Consider the following 18,672-nt stretch of genomic DNA (forward strand, 5'->3'; position numbering starts at 1 on the left):
TGCTCCTCCACGGCCCTAGGTCGTGCACAGGAGGGACAGGCAAGGGGACCACCAGGCCCCACCCCCCACAGAACCCCACCGAGCCCCTCCCCCCCACAGACAGGGGGGCAATGGGCCACCAACCCTGCCATGAACTCTGTCTCGGTGGAGGCCTCAGAAGAGCCCATGGCAGGTAGCCGTGCCCGGGCGGGGCCCCTGGCAGCTGTGCTCTGCATCTGCACCATGTCTACAGAGCTGTGCCTGCTGCTTTTTTTCACTGGAGGTGCCACTCTGGGCAGCTCCCTCATGCCCGCCTTAGGCGAAAACATAATTTCTTTGCAGCAAAGCAATTATTCTATTTCTTTTCTAGTCAAAAAAGGAGTGCTGTAAGTGTAATGAGGGGTGCCTTGATTGTAAACAGGTTGAGACCTACTGTTCTATTCACTTCTGGGTTCTATTGGAAGAGCGGCGATTCTGTTGGTAGAAACTGAATGTCTGTATCTAGCCCCAGCTGCTTCTCTTCCCGCCCTCTCCACCTGTATGTAGATATCTCACAAATTGGTAATAAAATGCTAATTATCTTTCCATACTTGTAAGGTCAGACACTAATTTATACAGAGATTTCTAAGCATGTGTATTTTGATCAAGATTTTTGAGGCTCAGATCCTAAACTGAAGTTGAGATTACCAATCTTAGCTAAGACTCTTTTATTTATTTATTTTTAATTACATTGATTAAACAAAAGCAGTATGCCTGATACTCTATCCTTTTCTTATTCAGGAGAGGTGTTTGACTACTTAGTTGCACATGGAAGAATGAAAGAAAAAGAGGCACGTGCAAAATTTAGGCAGGTATGAAATAATATTAACTCTTTCAAATGCCTTTTTTGCAGTATATTTAATTGACTTGCTGTGCAGATTTTTTTTAAAACTAGAAGTCCATTGCTGTAGTAATGTTTATTAGAGCTCTAATGGAAACATCACTGAGGATTAAAATATCTAGTCCCTGAGCATACACTAAAAATAGTAACAGACTGTTTAAGCTCTTGTTAATAGATATACTTGAGAAACCAGGTTTTTTCCTGTGACTCGCTATCAATTTTGTTAACTCTGAGTGTCCTGGAAAATGTAATAGATTTTTTCTTTTATACAAACTACACATGTATTAAGTTTTTACTCATTATTTATAATACACTGTGCATTGTACTAGAGGTGTCTTTAAAGTCTGAACGCTCTTAGCCCTAACTTGATAATCAGCTTTCATATATGATTCCTGCCACGAGGAGAGGAAATAAGTTGTTTATTTGCATGCTTACGTTTAAATATATGATAAGCTTTATAAAATTCATTAATTGATTGCAGTATATTTTAGCAGGTAAAGCAGCTGACTCCAGAAAATCAGTTAGGTGTTTAAATCTTGCACCAGTTTATTACAAAAGCTCTAATACAAAAGTTAGCTACCTTTTTTATTTGTTGTACTTTATGTTTACATTCTATTCTAAAATTCTCCTTTGGGACTGAAATTTTCTCTGCCAGCACTGCTATTTTTAGGAAACTTTGGCTAAAAGCATTCAGTTCTTCAACCTACAGAAACCTGTGTCAGGAGAGGGGCCAGAAGAGACCAATATATCTATATTTCTTAAACTTCTAAAAACCTTGATTATCTCCAATATGTAATGTGTAATCGCTCAAACAGTACATGTTAATGGTGTTTTAAGTAATGTGACTTAAATAATGCAATGTTAGTATTTCCCAAAATATGATGAACTTTCTTATGTAATGGGGATACTCTTTATGCTCAAGAATAAATCCCATCCAGAATACCTTTTGTGGGTGTGGATGCTGGATTACATTAATATCAGGAAATGGGTAAAGTATCATGAGAAATTGGAATACTAGTAACATAAAAGTTATTGCTGAACACTCAGTAAAACAGAAATGCTGTGTAGAAGTTTCTAGGTGTATAGTTAAAATTATTATTCTATTTTAGAATAAAACGTGCCATGGAATTTTGAGAAACGCTAATAATTCGTTCAGTTTCCTACCCCCTGCCCCAAGAATTATGCAAAAAAAAAAAAATCCTTGCTTCCCTTTTTTATGGGGGGAGAGATTAATGCTTCTACATTCAATTAAATTATATCTTATGCTCATAGTTTAAATTCTGAGTTGCTGATATGATACTGAAACTTTATTCTTGAAAATAATATGGCATTAAAACATGTTGCTGTACATATTTTTACCTGTGTGCAGAATGCGACACTGTACAATTAATGGAATGACACAAAGGAGCACCCAAACTGACACTATATAAGGGATTTTCAAACTTTAATAGAGGTTAAATGGAACTTGTACGTATACAAGATCTTTAGAATTGAAAGCTTAATTTATTTCTTAAACTAAACATGATATTCCACTAATGCATATTGGAAGAGAAGATTAAGATTAGTAAGAGATATGAAATTCTATTATATAGGGATTCAAATTTAATTCATCTTACTGACAACATTGGTCTTTCAGATTGTATCTGCTGTGCAATACTGTCATCAAAAGTGTATCGTTCATCGTGATCTCAAGGTAGGCTGCTGTTTTTCACTTACTTATTGATATTGATAGTATTTGAGTAAATTTCCTTCCTTGGCCATGAACAAGCATGGCTTTCTACCAGTGGAAATGTTCCATCACTGGAAATTCCTCCAGGAGAGGGAGCAGCACAGGCATTCAATCTGCAATCACACGCTCTCCTCTGATCTGTGTACTGTGCCAAAATTGGGTAATTCCTTGTCTAGCGAAAATGTAAGGAGTCACAGCTGCTCCAGTCGTCCCATTCCCAGAGGGACTGGAGCACTGGGTCCAAGCTCCCCTCCCACTCCTCCAACTGGGGACACTGGCCAGAGAGCACATGGGAAGCAAGGAGCCGCTGCACAGGGAGCATTTTCCCACTGTTCAATACCTCTTGGGACCAGAAGGAGGCAAGCAGCAGCTACTCCCTAGGCTGCCCTCATACCAGGGTGACCCTGATTTTGAAAAGATGCAGGGAGCATTTCCTTGCTGCTCAACTCCTGGTCCACAGGAGGAGTTGAGCAGTGGCAGAGTGTCCAGGTATTGTTTTCCTGGGAGCAACTCTCCCAGGAGCAACCTCTATCAGATGAGAGAATGGGTTATTTTTTCTCCTGGAACCACAGTTTTTAGTCTGGGAGAAACTGTATGAATGTCTATACGCTCATTGTTTCTACCACAAGAGCAGCAGTTTTCCTGGTAGAAATGTGATGCCTGTACATGACCTTTCTCTTTGAATATAACTTCCATTATTGATGTATCTACATTTCTCAAACATGATAATGAAGTTAATTTTTCCTATACTCCTACAAGACAGGTAGGTATTGACGTCCATATTTTGTACTTGGGAAACCGAGTCACAGAAATTCTGGTGTGTCCATTGTCCATCACTGCATTTTTTTTTTTTCTGCTTTTCATATTAAAATACTGGGCCCTTGATGATGGACTGCCTGCCTTTCTGCTAGTTTTGAATTTTTCTTGGCCAAAAGTGTTGGCATCATGTTGTCTCCTGCATGTCTTGCATGCATGTTTGTTTTGGTAACAGGAATAAAAACACTTCTCATCATTTAAAGGCAAAATGTATGTTAAATCTGACATTCTTTTTTGAAGCTTTTAACTCTGGTACAGGTGTCCCAATACCTGTATAAGCATTCCAGCCACAATCTTTGTCCTTACCTTATGGCTAGTTTAGCTCTCCAGAATGAGGAATTCAGTTTTACAGCATCTGTTTGAAGCATGTCCCACCACTATTTGGTACTCTGTGCTTATGAGGTGATGTCCAAGTATTTGGAAAAGCAAACATCTTGGTCTGGATTTGTTTTGCATTGTACATTTGTACATGTACAAAAGGGTGAAATTCCATTATCCAGCATTTTATCCACATTAGTTTTTTGGGGATTTTCCCCAAGTCCTAGCCCTCGCACTCCCACCCCTCACAGACCTAACTGCATACAGCTGCCTCGGCTGCTCCCACTACCCTGCATGCTGGCCATATGTGCTCGCAGACGCACATGTGCCTGCTGCCTCCAATCATCCTCCCCTGCTTCCACCACCAGAGCAGAACACAATCTAAGACATTTGGCTCGGTTTTCAAAAAAATGCCTGGACAGAGATTGGAGGGTCCAAAAAGAGGACACGTCCAGGAAAACCTGGACATATGGTAACCCTACAGAAAGCCACTCGAGTTACTGTTGTAGCCTTATGAGCTCTAGCAGCTGAGATGTTCTCATGCCCCTGATGCAGGAAATTTAGGCCTGTGAGTCCTCAGAGAGATGGCTCTTTTGAGCTCTTCTGTACCTTGCTCCAGAAACTGCACTAGTAGAGTTGCTTTGAACAACACACCCTTTTGTGTGGTGAAAATAACACTGATTCTTCAAGTGATTATCCACATATATTTTACTTTTTTGGTTGGGTTGAGAGACCAGATCTCTCTGAGTAAGAATGTCTGTTGGGATCACATCTGGGCCTTCACATCTTCTGGTGCCACCTAGCAAACGTGATTAAATTCAGGACAGTTTCAATCACACTCTTACTTCCTTATTACCCATAACTGAGGTGGAGCATCTGCAGCCCTGTGTTTTCTTCTCACTATTTGCTTTCATTTTCTTATTAGCCATGTTATTATTTTTAGCCCATTGGCAATACATACTTTGCATGGACCCCTATGAGGCTGGCAACAGGAAGTTACATATTTCTGCCTCGCCACATTCAGTTAGCAAGAACAGACTATTATTTTAATAGAACTCTAGCCAGCTATACATAATTTCATTGTTTTCCTCAAAATATAAAACATGACAATACTATAGCTGTTTACCTTTTAACTGATATTAGTGCTTTCCAAAAAGCAATCGTATGTACCTGACTTGGCCCAAAACTATGATGGGCTTGAACAGCAAACTTTATTCTACTTTCCCCTCCTTCTGCTTACTGAGTTATGTTGAACACTTCCATCTCTACAAGCTTAAGCATATAGTATCCATATCTCTAGCTTTTGGTAGGTTCCCAGTTTGCACTTGTCATTGTGGTGTTTTTGTTGCTAACCACATCCGCAGCCACCACCTTCATATACCACCTTCATATAACAGATTAGGAACAACCACAAGCCTAATTAGTCTTCTGATCATTCTCAGTTCTGTCTTGATAAACCTGAGGTCTCTTGTCTCCTAACAATGATTTTCTCTTTTCTCTCTCTGTCTACCTCTGAACACTGTTTAACAACATTTTTACCTTTTGAATTTTCTTTCTGGAACTTCCCTGTATCTGACTATCTCGCAGATGATTGCTTGAAGTCCAAGGTGTGTTCTGGTTATGGTGCTCTTGTTAAATAGCTTGAAAGGCATGTGGAAATATCTAAATAGTCGATTGCCTCCTGCAAAAGGTGCTGAATAGCACTTTTAAATGTTTATATAATTATTACTTTCTAGCTATGAGAACTGTTGTTCTGAAGAATTTTTTACTGAGTGATGTTCTTAAGCCTGGCCAAAGCTCTGGTTGACCCTTGGTTACCATGGAAATAGACAATGCCCCAAGTATCAAGACTTGTCTAACATCGAGGGTCCTAGACTGAAAAATCCTGAGGGGCAGAATTTTTTTCCTTTTCATAAGATTGATGTCTGCTTTATATTAAACAGCTTGCATCATCCTCAGTTTTTAAACTACTTTTTTTTTTAAACACTAAGCACACCTATTTCAGGCAACAAGAATACTTTTTATGTTTGTTGTCTTTTTTGAGGGGGTCAAATGCTTAATGTATATCCAATCTGTGTAGGTAGCTTCTGTAGAAAATTCTTATTACACAGGTCTGTTGCATGTTTTGCAGGCAAAACCATCTCTTCCTGTTGTTCATAGATGTAGGGTTGGAAGGGACTTAAGTAGATCATCAAGTCCTACCCCCTGCCCTGGGTAGGAGAGAATACTGGGCTCATATGACCCCAGCAGCTAGGTAATTGTCAACCCTCCTCTTAAAGCCCCCCATGGTAGGAGCCAGCACCACTTCCCTTGGAAGTTGGTTCCAGATCCTAGCCATCATGACTGTGAAAATAGTGTCTTCTAATGTCCAGCCTGAAGCTACTCTCAAACAACTTATGGCCGTTATTCCTTGTTACTCCAGGAGGTACACGGGTGAACAGGGTCTCTCCCATTCCCCGATGGTCCCCCCTGGTAAGTTTATAGATGGCCACCAGATCCCCTCTCAGCCTTCTCTTGTGAAGGCTGAGCAGGTTCATGTCCTGTAGACTCTCCTCGTAGGGTCTGCCCTGCTGTCCCTGGATCATGCAAGTGGCCCTCCTCTGGACCCTCTCCATGCTAGCCACATCTCTCCTAAAGTGCAGTGCCCAGAACTGGACGCAGCACTCCAACTGTGGCCTGACCAGTGTTGCATAGAGTGGGAGGATCACCTCCTTGGCCCTGCTTGTGATGCATCTGTGGATGCATGACAAGGTGCGGTTGGCTTTACTGACTGCGTCCTCACATTGGTGGCCCATGTTCGTCTTGGAATCGATAATGACTCCAAGATCTCTTTCTGCCACTGTGCTTTCAAGAAGGGAGTTCCCCAGCCTATAGGTATGCTGCTGGTTCTTACTGCCTAAATGCAGTACCCTGCACTTATCAGTATTGAATCTATTCTCGTTGTTAGGAAACATTGTTAGGAGACTCTTCTCATTCACCCACCCCTGTAATCTGTCCAGGTCCAGCTGTATCCTGTTCCTCCCTTCTGATGTGCCCACCTGGCCCCACATCTTGGTGTCATCAGTGAATTTGAACAGAGTACTTTTCACACCCTTGTCCAAGTCACTAATAAAGAGATTAAACAGTGTGGGCCCAAAGATCAAGCCCTAGGGGACCCCACTGCCCAGATCCCTCTAGGTCGAATATGACCAATCCACCACCTCTCTCTGGGTGTGGTACTTCCAACCAATTTGCCACCCATCTGACTGTGTAGGCATCAATGCCACAGTCGCGTAGCTTTTTAATGAGAATGGGGTTGGACATAGTGTCGAAGGCCTTCCTAAAGTCCAGAAAAACTACATCCACCGCAACACCTGCATCCAGTGATTTTGTGACCTGATTGTAGAAGGCAGTCAGGTTGGTCTGACAGGACCTGCCCCTAATGAACCCATGCTGGTTGCCCCTGAGCATCATCCCCCCCCCCTGCTGGTCCTTCCCAGATATGCTCCTGGATAATCTTCTCAAAGAGCTTCCTCAGGATTGAAGTAAGATTAATGGGCCTTTTTTGAAACTGGGGACAACATTGGCCTCTTCCAGTCGTCTGGCACCTGGCCAGAGCACCACGAATGCTCGTAAAGCTGTGCCAGGGGGCCCTCGATAACCCCTGCCAATTCCCTCAGCACCCTGGGGTGGAGAGCATCTGGACCTGCTGATTTGAACACGTCCAGCGCCTCCAGAAGTTCCCTAACTCAGTCCTCCCGAGCCCTAGGCCTGGCAGGGTCACTCCTAAGTCCATCCTGAATCCCCGTGGGGGAGTCCTGGTCCCTGCACAAAAAAATGGAGGCAAAGAAATTGTTAAAAATTGTGTGTGTGTGTGTTTACTTTTGTGAAGCCATTTTCATATTTAGTATCTGGAACTCACTGAAATTGTGGACTTCGGTTTGAGCTATTAAAACATCTTCCAGGATAATTACAGTTTATAAAAACAACTATATGGCCTTCCCAAGAAGTTTGTATTCAATTTAATAACTGCTGCCTTAAAATACCATATTTATAGAAATGTCTGTTACTCCGAAGAGTAAGCCTATTTGATGAAGAGTAAGCCTGTTCATTTAAAATACTACATTTATTTGTTCTTTTCTGCTTTGCTTTTTATATCCAGTAAATTTTAAGCAACTTATATCCTCCAATATGATACAAGGAGGATAAGTTAACCATACCTTTCACATGGCAGTTCTGTTTTAAAGGATTTATTTTGCTGTTTCTGTAAGTATTGATACCATATTTTCTCACATACCACATGCCCCAAATGAAATGCATCCTGTTTTTGGGAAAGCAGAATGCAGTAAACAAGATTTTTTTTCCAGAGTTGTGGGTGACTAAGTGACACAAAGTAAGTCCTTCTGGGAACATAGCGTCTAGGATATGCAACACCAGGAAGTTCTTGGTGCCAGCTGCCTCACCCAGACTGGCTTCTAGGATGTGACACTTCCTAAATGATACTCCTGTGTTTACAGAAGAACTTACTCTGTTGCACACAGCTAGACCAAGGTCCTTAAAAGGCAATAGCAAGACTGGTAGTTCTTTAGTGTAAGTAGTTCTTTATATGACCTTCTGTAAATAAAAAAAAAAAAAAAAAAGTGGTGTTTCCACATTTACAGACCACCTCAAGATGCTACTAGCAGCTCACCTGATGCTTCAGACACAAGCTGCAGTGTTCAACCAATAGCTTCAGCAGCAGCTTGATATGCACAATATGCTTCCTTTCCAAAGAAGAAAACAGCTTCCCTGCTTAAAACACGTATCCCTTTTATGGGGGACTGATGTTTGGGAAAACAGAGGTGTGTGTTGTATATGAAAAAATATGGTATTTCTCTTCCCAAGCACCTGCCACTGCCCCAGCCGTACTCCCTCCCTCAACGTGGGAGTCTCAATCACTAATCCCCTGGCCCCCCCCAACAGGCAAGGAGCTGCTCTCCAAACTGTTAGGCTGTATTCCTGGCTGCATGCATGCAGTGGAAAGGCATATTTTGCCCAAAAGCTCATCGTAACACTTCACAACTACAAGTTGGTCCAGGTAAAAGGTACTGACTAGCTTTGTAAGTTTTACTTATAATTGAAATTTATGACAGAAATGTAGTTTGAACATGCTTTTTCTCTGAAATATACCTGCTATTTTGAATTATGCTTTTATGACATGGGAACTGAATTGAACAAAGGAAAAATGTGTATTTGGAAATACTGAAATGGAACCCTCTGTCATCTGTTCTCTCATATTTACCCAGAACAGTTGTTGAATGGGCAAAAATTTTCACAGCAGAAAGTATATGCATGTACACTAACATGTAACATTTATCAGCATGTCCCACTGTAGGGTACAGCATTTTCAGTGAAAGTGTGTCAGTGTTGCTCAGTGTAACAACTGTTTGCAGTGGCTGGGCCTCTAGAAAAATCAGAGAAGTTAAGGATTAACCAGCAAGTGGGAGTGTATGTAACCTAAAGATTACTTCATTTTTGCAGTGTCAAGAGCCTCTGCTGAGGAGAATAAATTTTTGAGGCTAAAGTCTAAACTGTGAATAGACAAGTATATGTTTGTTACAGGGCTTAAAAGGAGGCACCATCAATTTACTCTAGTGAAATTGTTAAAAGAAATTCCAGCTTTAATGCTATAAAAATCTTGAAAGATACTTTTAGAAGCAAGCAAACAAATTTTCATCTTTATTTTTTTCCTTTGTTGTCTTTATCCCCTTTCCTAAATCCATCTAATTACTCCTTTTGGTTAGAAATATTCTTTTCTCAAGAATATCTCGGTATGAATTTTAATTTTAGTTCAAAACTGCATTATCTGGATGAATCTCTTCCCACCAAAATCTAATTGTATGGCTAAGAGCCTTCCTGGTCTGTAGTGAGAGTAATGATTGAAGCCTTAATCTCACTTTATAAAATCATGGAATCAAAGAATTACAGGATTGGAAGGGACTTCAAGAGATCATCTAATCCAGTGGTAATCAACTTGGTTTTTGTTTTTGGCTGGTTGGGCAGTACCCAAACTGTCTGTGGGCTGGATCTGGCTGCTAGTCCCAATCTGGCATGGGATAGTTGTGTCATGGGCCCATTTAGCTGTACAGAGGAGGCAGGGGGCATTCTGGCTCCTACCTGCCCCTGAGCATGGCCCAGCCCTGTAGGGGGAAGGAGGCTTGACCAGGCCCAGTAGTGGGGTGGAGGGAGGGAAGGCTTGAGCCAGCCCCAGCCCAGCCCTGTGGAGGAAAGAGGGAATGGCCTCACCTCATCCAGTTGCAGGGGTGGGGACATGACCTGGCCCCAACCTGCTGCATGGAATTTGGGAATTGAGCAGTGGGGGAGAATGGTTACATTTATTGTCACTGCTTCCCTGCCATCAAATTTTCCAATCTGTGGAGAGCCCCTTAGGCTGGATACCAATGCTCCATGAGCCATATATGGCCCACAGGCTGGAGGTTGAGCACCCTGATCTAATCCAAGATTGTTGTCAACCACACACATTTTAGAAGCATGAAGAGTGAAGCAAAGAAGGCATTCAATCTTTTCTGCATTATCTATAATTTGCTCTCACTCCTGAGTTAAATAATAAACTTTTTAGTCTTCCTTTTGCCTCTAATGTATTATGAAACGCAGTAGCTTTCCTTCCCCGTGCCCTGAAATGAAAAAAATATGCCCCAATGTATTACAATAATTTACCGAGCTATTTATGGTCTGCTGTTTTGCTTTTCCAGTACATATTCAGGTAATTTAAAATCTCCTATTCTCATCAAGTTGTCTTTTGGATGCTTCTGCTTTGTTGCTCAACAAATATCTTATTCACCTCCCATTTCTGAGTACGTGATCCATGATATCAACACTTTCTTTTTCCCTTTTATCTTCACACGAAAAACACTCAGCAAATCTATCTTTCTTGTTGAACTTCAGAGTAATACAATCCTTGCTACATGGTATAACACCCATTTTATTTGCTTGCCTGTTGTTTTCAAACAAGTTATACCTTGCTTTACCAATATTTTAGTCCTGTCATTTAGTTATGTCATTTTTGTTGCTCAAATGAGACTGATAATTCTTCCTATTTATGCCCCATACTCCTGACATCAGCATAGAGATTTGGCAGATGGTCTGTTACCCTCATTTGTGTCCCTTATCACCCTGTTGCAGATTTCCCACCAGATTCCAGCCTTATGTCTAGATCACTATTGTGTACAGTTGTTGCTTTTATTTTCTTTTAACTTGAGTTCTGGGCTTTTTTTGCCAGTTGCTCTCAGACCTAGTTTTAAGTGTTACTTGGTGTCCCAAGATACCCTTTCCCCTCCACAGAAAGTGAACCTTTTCTCTTGCCATTTCTGCTGTGTCAGATCTTGTGCCACGGCTGAGAAGGTAAAGCCACCTGTATCAACTTCCATTTTAGTCTTTTCTGGGCCTTCACTGGGGAAGCAGTATTTTCTATCCCAAATGAACAGGTAGCTGTGGGAAAACTCACCTGGCTTAACTCCTCATCTCCTAACTGCCTCAGTTTCTCTGTTTCTCTTGGATCTCCAAAGAAATTTCATTAGGAGCAATGCCAATCAAAGCTTTGGGGGTCAACATTTGAAGAAAACAAATTATTCCCTTTTTGCCAGTTTTAGCCACCCTTTGTCTTATTCTTCATAGATAGAAAATGCCCCGTCATTTTCAGTTGGAGGAGAAGCTTTAGTGTCTGCTTGATATCAATACTATACAGTACCCCTGTATTCTGGTTAAGACGTTCCATTACTGTTTATTTATCTCCCAGTCTTCATGGCTAGGGATGGACATTACACATAAACCAGTTTAAGTGATCAGAAACTGGCTTAAACCTGTAACAGAACAGATGTTCAGTGCACATAAACCAGTTTGAAAATGGCTGAGACCAGTTTAAGATAAACCTTGTTGAATGTCCTATCAGACTTAACTGATTTGGGTAAAACTGGTTTATACAATGTCTGTCCCAGACCCCTTGCTGGTTTAAGGTTTTAAACTAGACTCTCCCAGCATCCTGCCATGCTCTCTGGGCTGGGTGGGGCTCGCTAACAGGAGCAATGCATAGGGGTGCGCGGGGGTGCCAGTGCACCCCCTGTCTGGCCATGCTCCCTGTTTCACCGGCTGGCAAGAGGGTAGGCAGGAGCACCAGTGCTCCCCTGTGAGCACCAGCCAGGGAGCGGGGCCACCAGCAAAAATGGCCATGCTGATTCTGGAAGTAGCTGCGGGAGTTCCGGAAGTGGCATGGCCACTTTTACAGTGAGTGAAATCGGCCATATGATCAGCTGCTGGGGGACATCCCCCCCCATCCCCCAGTTGCTGACTGATGTCAGGGGGGGCATGTGCTCCCTTGATTCAAGAGGCACCAGACACCCATGCTCTCTGGTCCACACCAAAACTGGCCTCTCCCCTCTGCTCCCTGGCTGGAGCTTGGCAGAGACTTCAGGCATCTGCCTGGCTTCCCCCTTGTCCCCACCTCCCCTTCACAGTCCGTGCTAAGCAGGGATCCCCTGTCCCCTCTGCCTAACCCAGACACTTCTCAGCGTTAGCTAGCAGACCACATGCTGGCTACAGTCGGTGCTGTGGCAGACAGGACAAAGACAACATGAGCAGGTAGCTGGTAATGTCCCTCTGTTGTTTTTTCATGGGGTGATCAACACTGAATTATCAATTTCCTGCTGGGCTGGTCACAAGGGGGAGGGGGGAAACCCCTCCCTAATCAGAGTGTCCTGCCAGGGCCTGGCCATGGCCCCCTTAGCATAGTGTTAGGAAACGGCGGGCTGGTCTAGCGCCCCCTGACTTCTAGCCTGAGCCACTGCAGGCATGTACCTGCATTTCTGGTATGTCTTTGCAATTGCAAACTGATTCAGTCTAGCCAGGTTAGACTAACCTGCAAAAATTGAATCAATTCAGGCTCAGGTTTTTTGAATGTCTGTCCCTAGCCCATGAGTATATGACCTACCTCAAATTTAACTTTTGTCAAATGCATCTTGTCCATGTAGAAGCATATATTCAACATATTAATACCATGCATATGTATGTGAAATTGCAGCATGTGATATGTTTATCTTCTTTTTGACAGCCTTATCTGCTCATATTTTCAGGTGTATCCTAACATTTTGAATAACCACTCTAATGGAAACTGCCCCATTTTAAATCAGTTTTCCAGAGATTAATTTCCTCCAAAATTGCATCTGAATGAGGCTTAAAACCAAAGTACTTGCTGCTGGAAGATTAAACGTTGCTCTAGCTTTACAGTCTTGCAGTATATGTATCTTGAGTTATTCCAGGGATAGATTTGAGTGCTTCATGCCATTGGTAATAGAAGATTTCCAGCTTCCCAATAGGATTCCACACTTCAAATGAAGCTGCATAAAGTTCCAAAATATGAAACTTCAGTACATCCACTGAATTTTTTTGGATGCAGTTTTGTTCGAGATTCATTTTAGCAGTTCTCTGTAATTTTGCATTTGTCTTTCTTTGAGCCCTACATGGTTGCACTTATTTCAACTCAGTACCTAGTTTTACAAGGGGAAATAAATTGACATCAAAAGATTTCTGAACAATTTTACTTGCAAAAACTTTTAGATTGAATTGTTTGACACACTTAAAAGATAACAGTAAAACAATTTTCTCCAGTTTGTTTTAGATTTGACCTGCATATTTGACCATGGCTTTACAGTTACTGAGTTATGCTACTCTTCCTTATTCAACCTGATTAAACTTTTATAGCACTCATCATGTGTTGTGCCATGGGATTATATACTACTTAAGTGCTGCAACTTCATCTGAGATTTTAGTTGCTGTTAAAGAATACCATATAACAGTTGCAGAGATGAATCTTTGGCAAAGGATACTGACATGAGATATAAAAAGTACATTTGAATATCTATTGCCAGAGCAAAGCAGAGAAGATACACTCTGTAGTATCTTGAACTTTCCTTCTTTCCAGTAAACACACTGTAAACACAGAAAAATGTGCAGGTGCTCAAATTGTCCTGTATGGAAACAAATGGCTGAGTGAATATATTTAGACCTGAGCATTTGTTCTGGAAAATCTGGTATTTACAAGTCTGGTGTTTAGATTTCTAAGTAATTGTAAACTGACCCTGAAACAACACTAGTTACCTTTTGCACATAGGTAGCCAATTTTAACTTTGGTCTATCTTACACCTGGCAGTAAATATAATATGTACTGTGAATCTTTAGTATTTTACTGTTTTTGTACTTTTGACCTTTTGAATCGGGTACCATATTTTGTATAGGAACACTCTTTTCCAGAGGAATTCGTTCCTTTTATTCTCCAAAAAAAATAATAGCATCATGCATTTTAGAAAATGTAACCTTTCTTCTTTCTGTCAAGTGATCTTGTGTCTGCATCTTATATTAATTGCCCATGTTTTTCTTTCAATATTTTTCTCAGGCAGAAAACCTTCTACTTGATTCAGACATGAACATTAAAATTGCAGACTTTGGTTTTAGTAATGAATTTACAGTTGGTAATAAGCTGGACACATTTTGTGGAAGTCCTCCCTATGCTGCTCCTGAACTTTTTCAGGGAAAGAAATATGATGGCCCAGAGGTGGATGTGTGGAGCCTTGGAGTCATTCTTTACACACTAGTCAGTGGATCATTGCCATTTGATGGTCAGAATTTAAAGGTACAGTTAACTTTTGAAATCTGCATGTCTGCTCTCTAATTTTTCAATGTCAGTGATACGTTTTTTTTCATTTTTTTAAGGAACTGAGGGAGCGAGTATTAAGAGGGAAATACCGTATTCCATTCTATATGTCCACAGACTGTGAAAATCTACTTAAAAAACTTCTAGTCTTGAATCCAGTAAAACGAGGCAGCTTGGAAGTAAGTAATTTCATCTTTGTTTAAGAAGTGAACTCCAGAACTGTTATGATACTTTAAATTCGGAATAAAATGTGGGATTTTCCTTCCTAAAGAAAAGACACGATTTATTTGTTAGAGGCCTCAAATTCTCAGGCAGGTATAGCAGTAGAGCAGTGCAGTTGGATATGGGGAAAAGGCGAGAGATGAAGTCTTTTTCTTCATTTTTGGGTGATTGGTTTTTGGCATTGGTTCAAAGGTGGGGAAGTGTCAAATGGAGTTGTAGTTAACTTCTCTTTGTAACAGATTTGTTTTGAGAACACCCAAGCACTCAGGCCAGTGCAAAGCAACACCATGAGAACTCTTGCCATGCCATAACGTCCAGCCTAAGGAGGGTGGGGGCCATTTGAGTAGCTTTGTCTAGAAGAGGAAATGAGTTTTCGTTTGTCTGTCATTATAAACATAAATATTAAGAGCCAGTAGACTGGCAAACTCAAGAGTTATTGGCTATTTTTTCTTAATTTTGTTTCTTCTGAATTTTTGCTTGGCAGTAATTTATTTCTAGTTACCTGAGAGTTTAGCTAATTCTGTACTCTCTTTCAGCTAATGAAAATGCAAAGTAGCATTGTCATGTGGATTTGCTTTTAAAGCATCTGCCAAATTACTAGTTGTTTCCCAAGAAAAGTCATTTGCCTGTTCAGTCAGGTGCTTTAAAGGCAATCATTTATGCAGCCAACTTAATTTTAAAAAAAAGGAAAAAAAAGTACTTCTCAAATGGCTGAAGCGCTGACTTGACATGCTATAGTGGAGCTTGGCAGCATTTTTGCAGCTGGCAGCTGCTTTGAACGGAGCTTATTTTTGAGCACATGCTGCTACCAATCTGGCCTACTCTGGTGCCAGACCCGTAGTCGTCACGTCCTGTCTGCCCCCCCATCTCCCCCAGCCATGCTGGCATTTCTGCTCTCTGCTGCCAAGGCAAAACCCATGGTGACAAAATGCCTTGGATGCCCCTTCCACCCCCTTGTTCTGCAGCGTGGGTAAAATGGCCTGTGGGCAGTAGGCTGCCAACCCATGTTTAGACTTCATGTTTGATTTGCATAGAGATTCATGCCACAAGTTTCAAATATGTTTTTGATTTGCTTTTGTAGCTCTGCAACAAAGAGAGACTATTGAAAATAGGACTGTTACTAGCAAATAGGCCAACAATTAGCAATGAAAAAAGTCAATGATGAAATAGTTCTATGAGATGCAATCTCTATTATTAGTCACTCGTGAACTTTTTTCATTTCCATATGTATGCTTTCATAGTAGTGGATACTGTTCTAAAGAATAAATACTATTTAAACTACTTTTTCTTTCAAGTGTGGTGATTTGTGCTTTCTGGCATATATTCGATACAGTCCAGGATGCATTTTCATAGGGAGCTGTTCTGTGCATAACTTTCTTTCAAGTTGGTTTTACTTTTTGACTGGTTAAAAAAAAAAAGTATTTTTTATTTCAGAATAATTATGTTCAACAGGTTATGGGACAGGTAATGGTGTATAACTTGCTTGTTGCTTGTAATAAATTATATCTAGATATTCCTGCCTGAAGAATGTGGTATAAGAGCTTAGTGGAAGAAACTGAAGGATTGGTTTCAGAGTGATTGGCTTCTTTCCAGGTTTCCATTTATGATTTTATGTTCAGAAATTAGGTCATCTTTATAAACGTTTAACAGGTTCACACTTGGGAATACCAGTTCTTTAAAACCTGGAGGCCAAACTTGGCTTCTCGCTATAGATATGATAATCATCTAAATTTGGTCTTTGAAACGCTTCTTTGTTACTGTGGGGTGGTGTTAATGGCAGCATCACTGGAGCTTAGCATATTAGTTGTTGCCAAATAGGTAAAACAGTGAAGTAAAAAAGTAAGAATCAAGGGTCTGAGGCAGATTTGAAATGAATATTAGGAATATGAAATGAATATTAAAAAATAATCCATCGTCTCATTGGAGGAGGAGAGCTGGCATAAATAGGTTTTTTTACTAATAGGTTATGAAGTATTTGAGGTAAAAGGTATAGGTTAAGTGATTCTGCTTCTTTCCTTTTTAGGTATGTGTGACTGGTACACAATTGCTTTTAAATGCGTATTTCCACCAGTATGCATATTTATAAGGGTTTTGGAAGTGAGCGTGTGAAAAATATATGCATGTTTGGGCTTTTGAAAGTCTTCTGTTGAATCAACTTTGCTCTCTTAGTTAATGACTTATTGTTTCTGAGCTGTGCTCTATCACGGCCTGGTCTTGCACTGCTCAGTAGAGCTCTCCTTCATGCTGTCTCCCAGATCATCCAAGGGGATGTTTACCACTCACAATTACAGCAAAACTGGAACTAAAGAAACATCTTTTAAATAGTACTTTAATCCTAAACTGGATCAGTTACATTTTACAAAGTTTGTGTAAGCCAGTGATTCTCAACCAGAGTGTTATAGTACTGTGGGGTGCTTTGAGGTATTTTCAAGATGTTGTGGGGTGCCATGCAATGTTAGCACAGTTCAGTGTAGAAATATGATTCACAAGATAAACCCAGAGATAACCAACAGTAAGCTATACTGTGAAAAACATTCACGTATTGTGTTTTTTCTCAGTTCTTTGCAGCTGAAGAATTGTTCTATTGGGTTTTTTTTTGACAAGGGAATAATAAGGGAAATCTTAAGCTGGCACTTTCCAAGGAGTACCTCAAGTCTAAAAGAGTTGAGAACTCCGGTGTAGGCTTTTTTACATAGTTGCAGGAAAGATAGAAACACACTAGAAGTCTGAAACTGTGATTGCAAAGCATGCCAAACAGCAAAGGGAGGGACAAAGCTAAGAGAACTGCGTCAGAAGTTGTACAGATAAGAGAGATTTGAGAGATTTAGGGGCAGGTAAATACCTGAAAGTACTTCAATCTCCTTTTTGAAACTAACAACATTCAAAATTAAATGTGTTAATTTAAAAGGGGTGAAGCAGGACATTACAAAAAAACCCAACGAAGTAAAATAAGAAAGGAAATTGCAACAAGACATTGTAACAGATATAGAGAAAAAGAAAATTATTATTTTTTGAGATGGTGGAGTCTCAAACTAGGGCAAAACATTAACAAAAGATGATCTTTCCTCAAACAGTAGATGAAATTAATTTTTGCACTGTCAGTTAAAATATGTTTTGGGTTGATGATCAGCCTTTTAAGTATCCTAACCAAGGTTATTTCCTATACTTAGTTGATCTCACTACAAATAATTAACTGATCTCACCACAAACAGCCACAAGGTAAAGCCTCTGAGGTAATGTGTTTAATAGTGGGAGACTAAGAATATAGAAAAATATTGAAGATAAAAACATCTTTGAAAGGTGGAGAACTAAAAAATGGACTTTGTATGCATAGATCCAAACAGCAGAGGAAGGGACAAAACTAAGGGAACTGCATCAGGAGTTGTATTAGTGTAAGCATATTGCTGAAAGACGGTACTAGGAGTGGGGGAGAAGCTGGTTTCTGTTGTCTAAAGAATAGTGCCTGTCAGTAGAAGCAGTTTACTTTCTTATTCCTTTTGTATTTCACTACTGCCAAATTAAAGGATTCCAACCCCTTTTTTTCTGTTATGGCAAGGTTTTGCCCAGGGGGGTAAGGGGTTACGGGAGCCCCCACATAGCTAGTACCTAGGATAGATGCCCCCCCTCACTTTCATCCTTTTTCAACTCATAATCAGTTTTTCATCATTGCGTTAGTTATTGAACTGAATTAATTGAAGTAACTGAAATGAAGAAAATTAGTGTCTCCTGCACCTGCAGGTGGCTAATCAGTGACTTCCCCCAGTTCAGTGGTTTGACTTCCTTTATAACATTGACATATAGTGCTTAAATAGTATTTAAATTATTTTAATACTGTAGCATACCTAGGTCTTTAATATAGGTTGTCATCATTTTAAATTTAATTTTAAATAGATTTATTTTTAATATGCAGGGGGTTATTTAATCCTGTATTTTAATCAGCCTGCTCAGGCAGTGCCATTGTGACGAAGTTTGGTGCTCAGGGCAAAGCTCGCAGTGGCAGACCACCCTTGCCCTGCACACAAATCCAGGGGGGCACATTCCCCCCCC

At 40.6% G+C, this 18,672-nt stretch overlaps 1 protein-coding gene across 2 annotated transcripts in view; it reads left to right on the forward strand.

Annotated features, from left to right (window-relative positions):
* MARK1 (microtubule affinity regulating kinase 1) overlaps positions 1-18,672 on the forward strand; it is an 82,601-nt gene that overhangs the window by 30,606 nt on the left and 33,323 nt on the right. For both annotated transcript variants that reach the window (XM_019549502.1, XM_019549503.1), the window contains 4 exons: positions 760-830; positions 2,496-2,552; positions 14,146-14,382; positions 14,463-14,582. In XM_019549502.1, coding sequence (XP_019405047.1) covers positions 760-830; positions 2,496-2,552; positions 14,146-14,382; positions 14,463-14,582 — 485 coding nt within the window. The remainder of the gene's footprint in view (positions 1-759; positions 831-2,495; positions 2,553-14,145; positions 14,383-14,462; positions 14,583-18,672) is intronic.

Source organism: Crocodylus porosus, unplaced genomic scaffold (genome assembly GCF_001723895.1).
Source record: "Crocodylus porosus isolate Cpor-Errol unplaced genomic scaffold, CroPor_comp1, whole genome shotgun sequence".
In the NCBI taxonomy this organism is placed as follows: Eukaryota; Metazoa; Chordata; order Crocodylia; family Crocodylidae; genus Crocodylus; species Crocodylus porosus.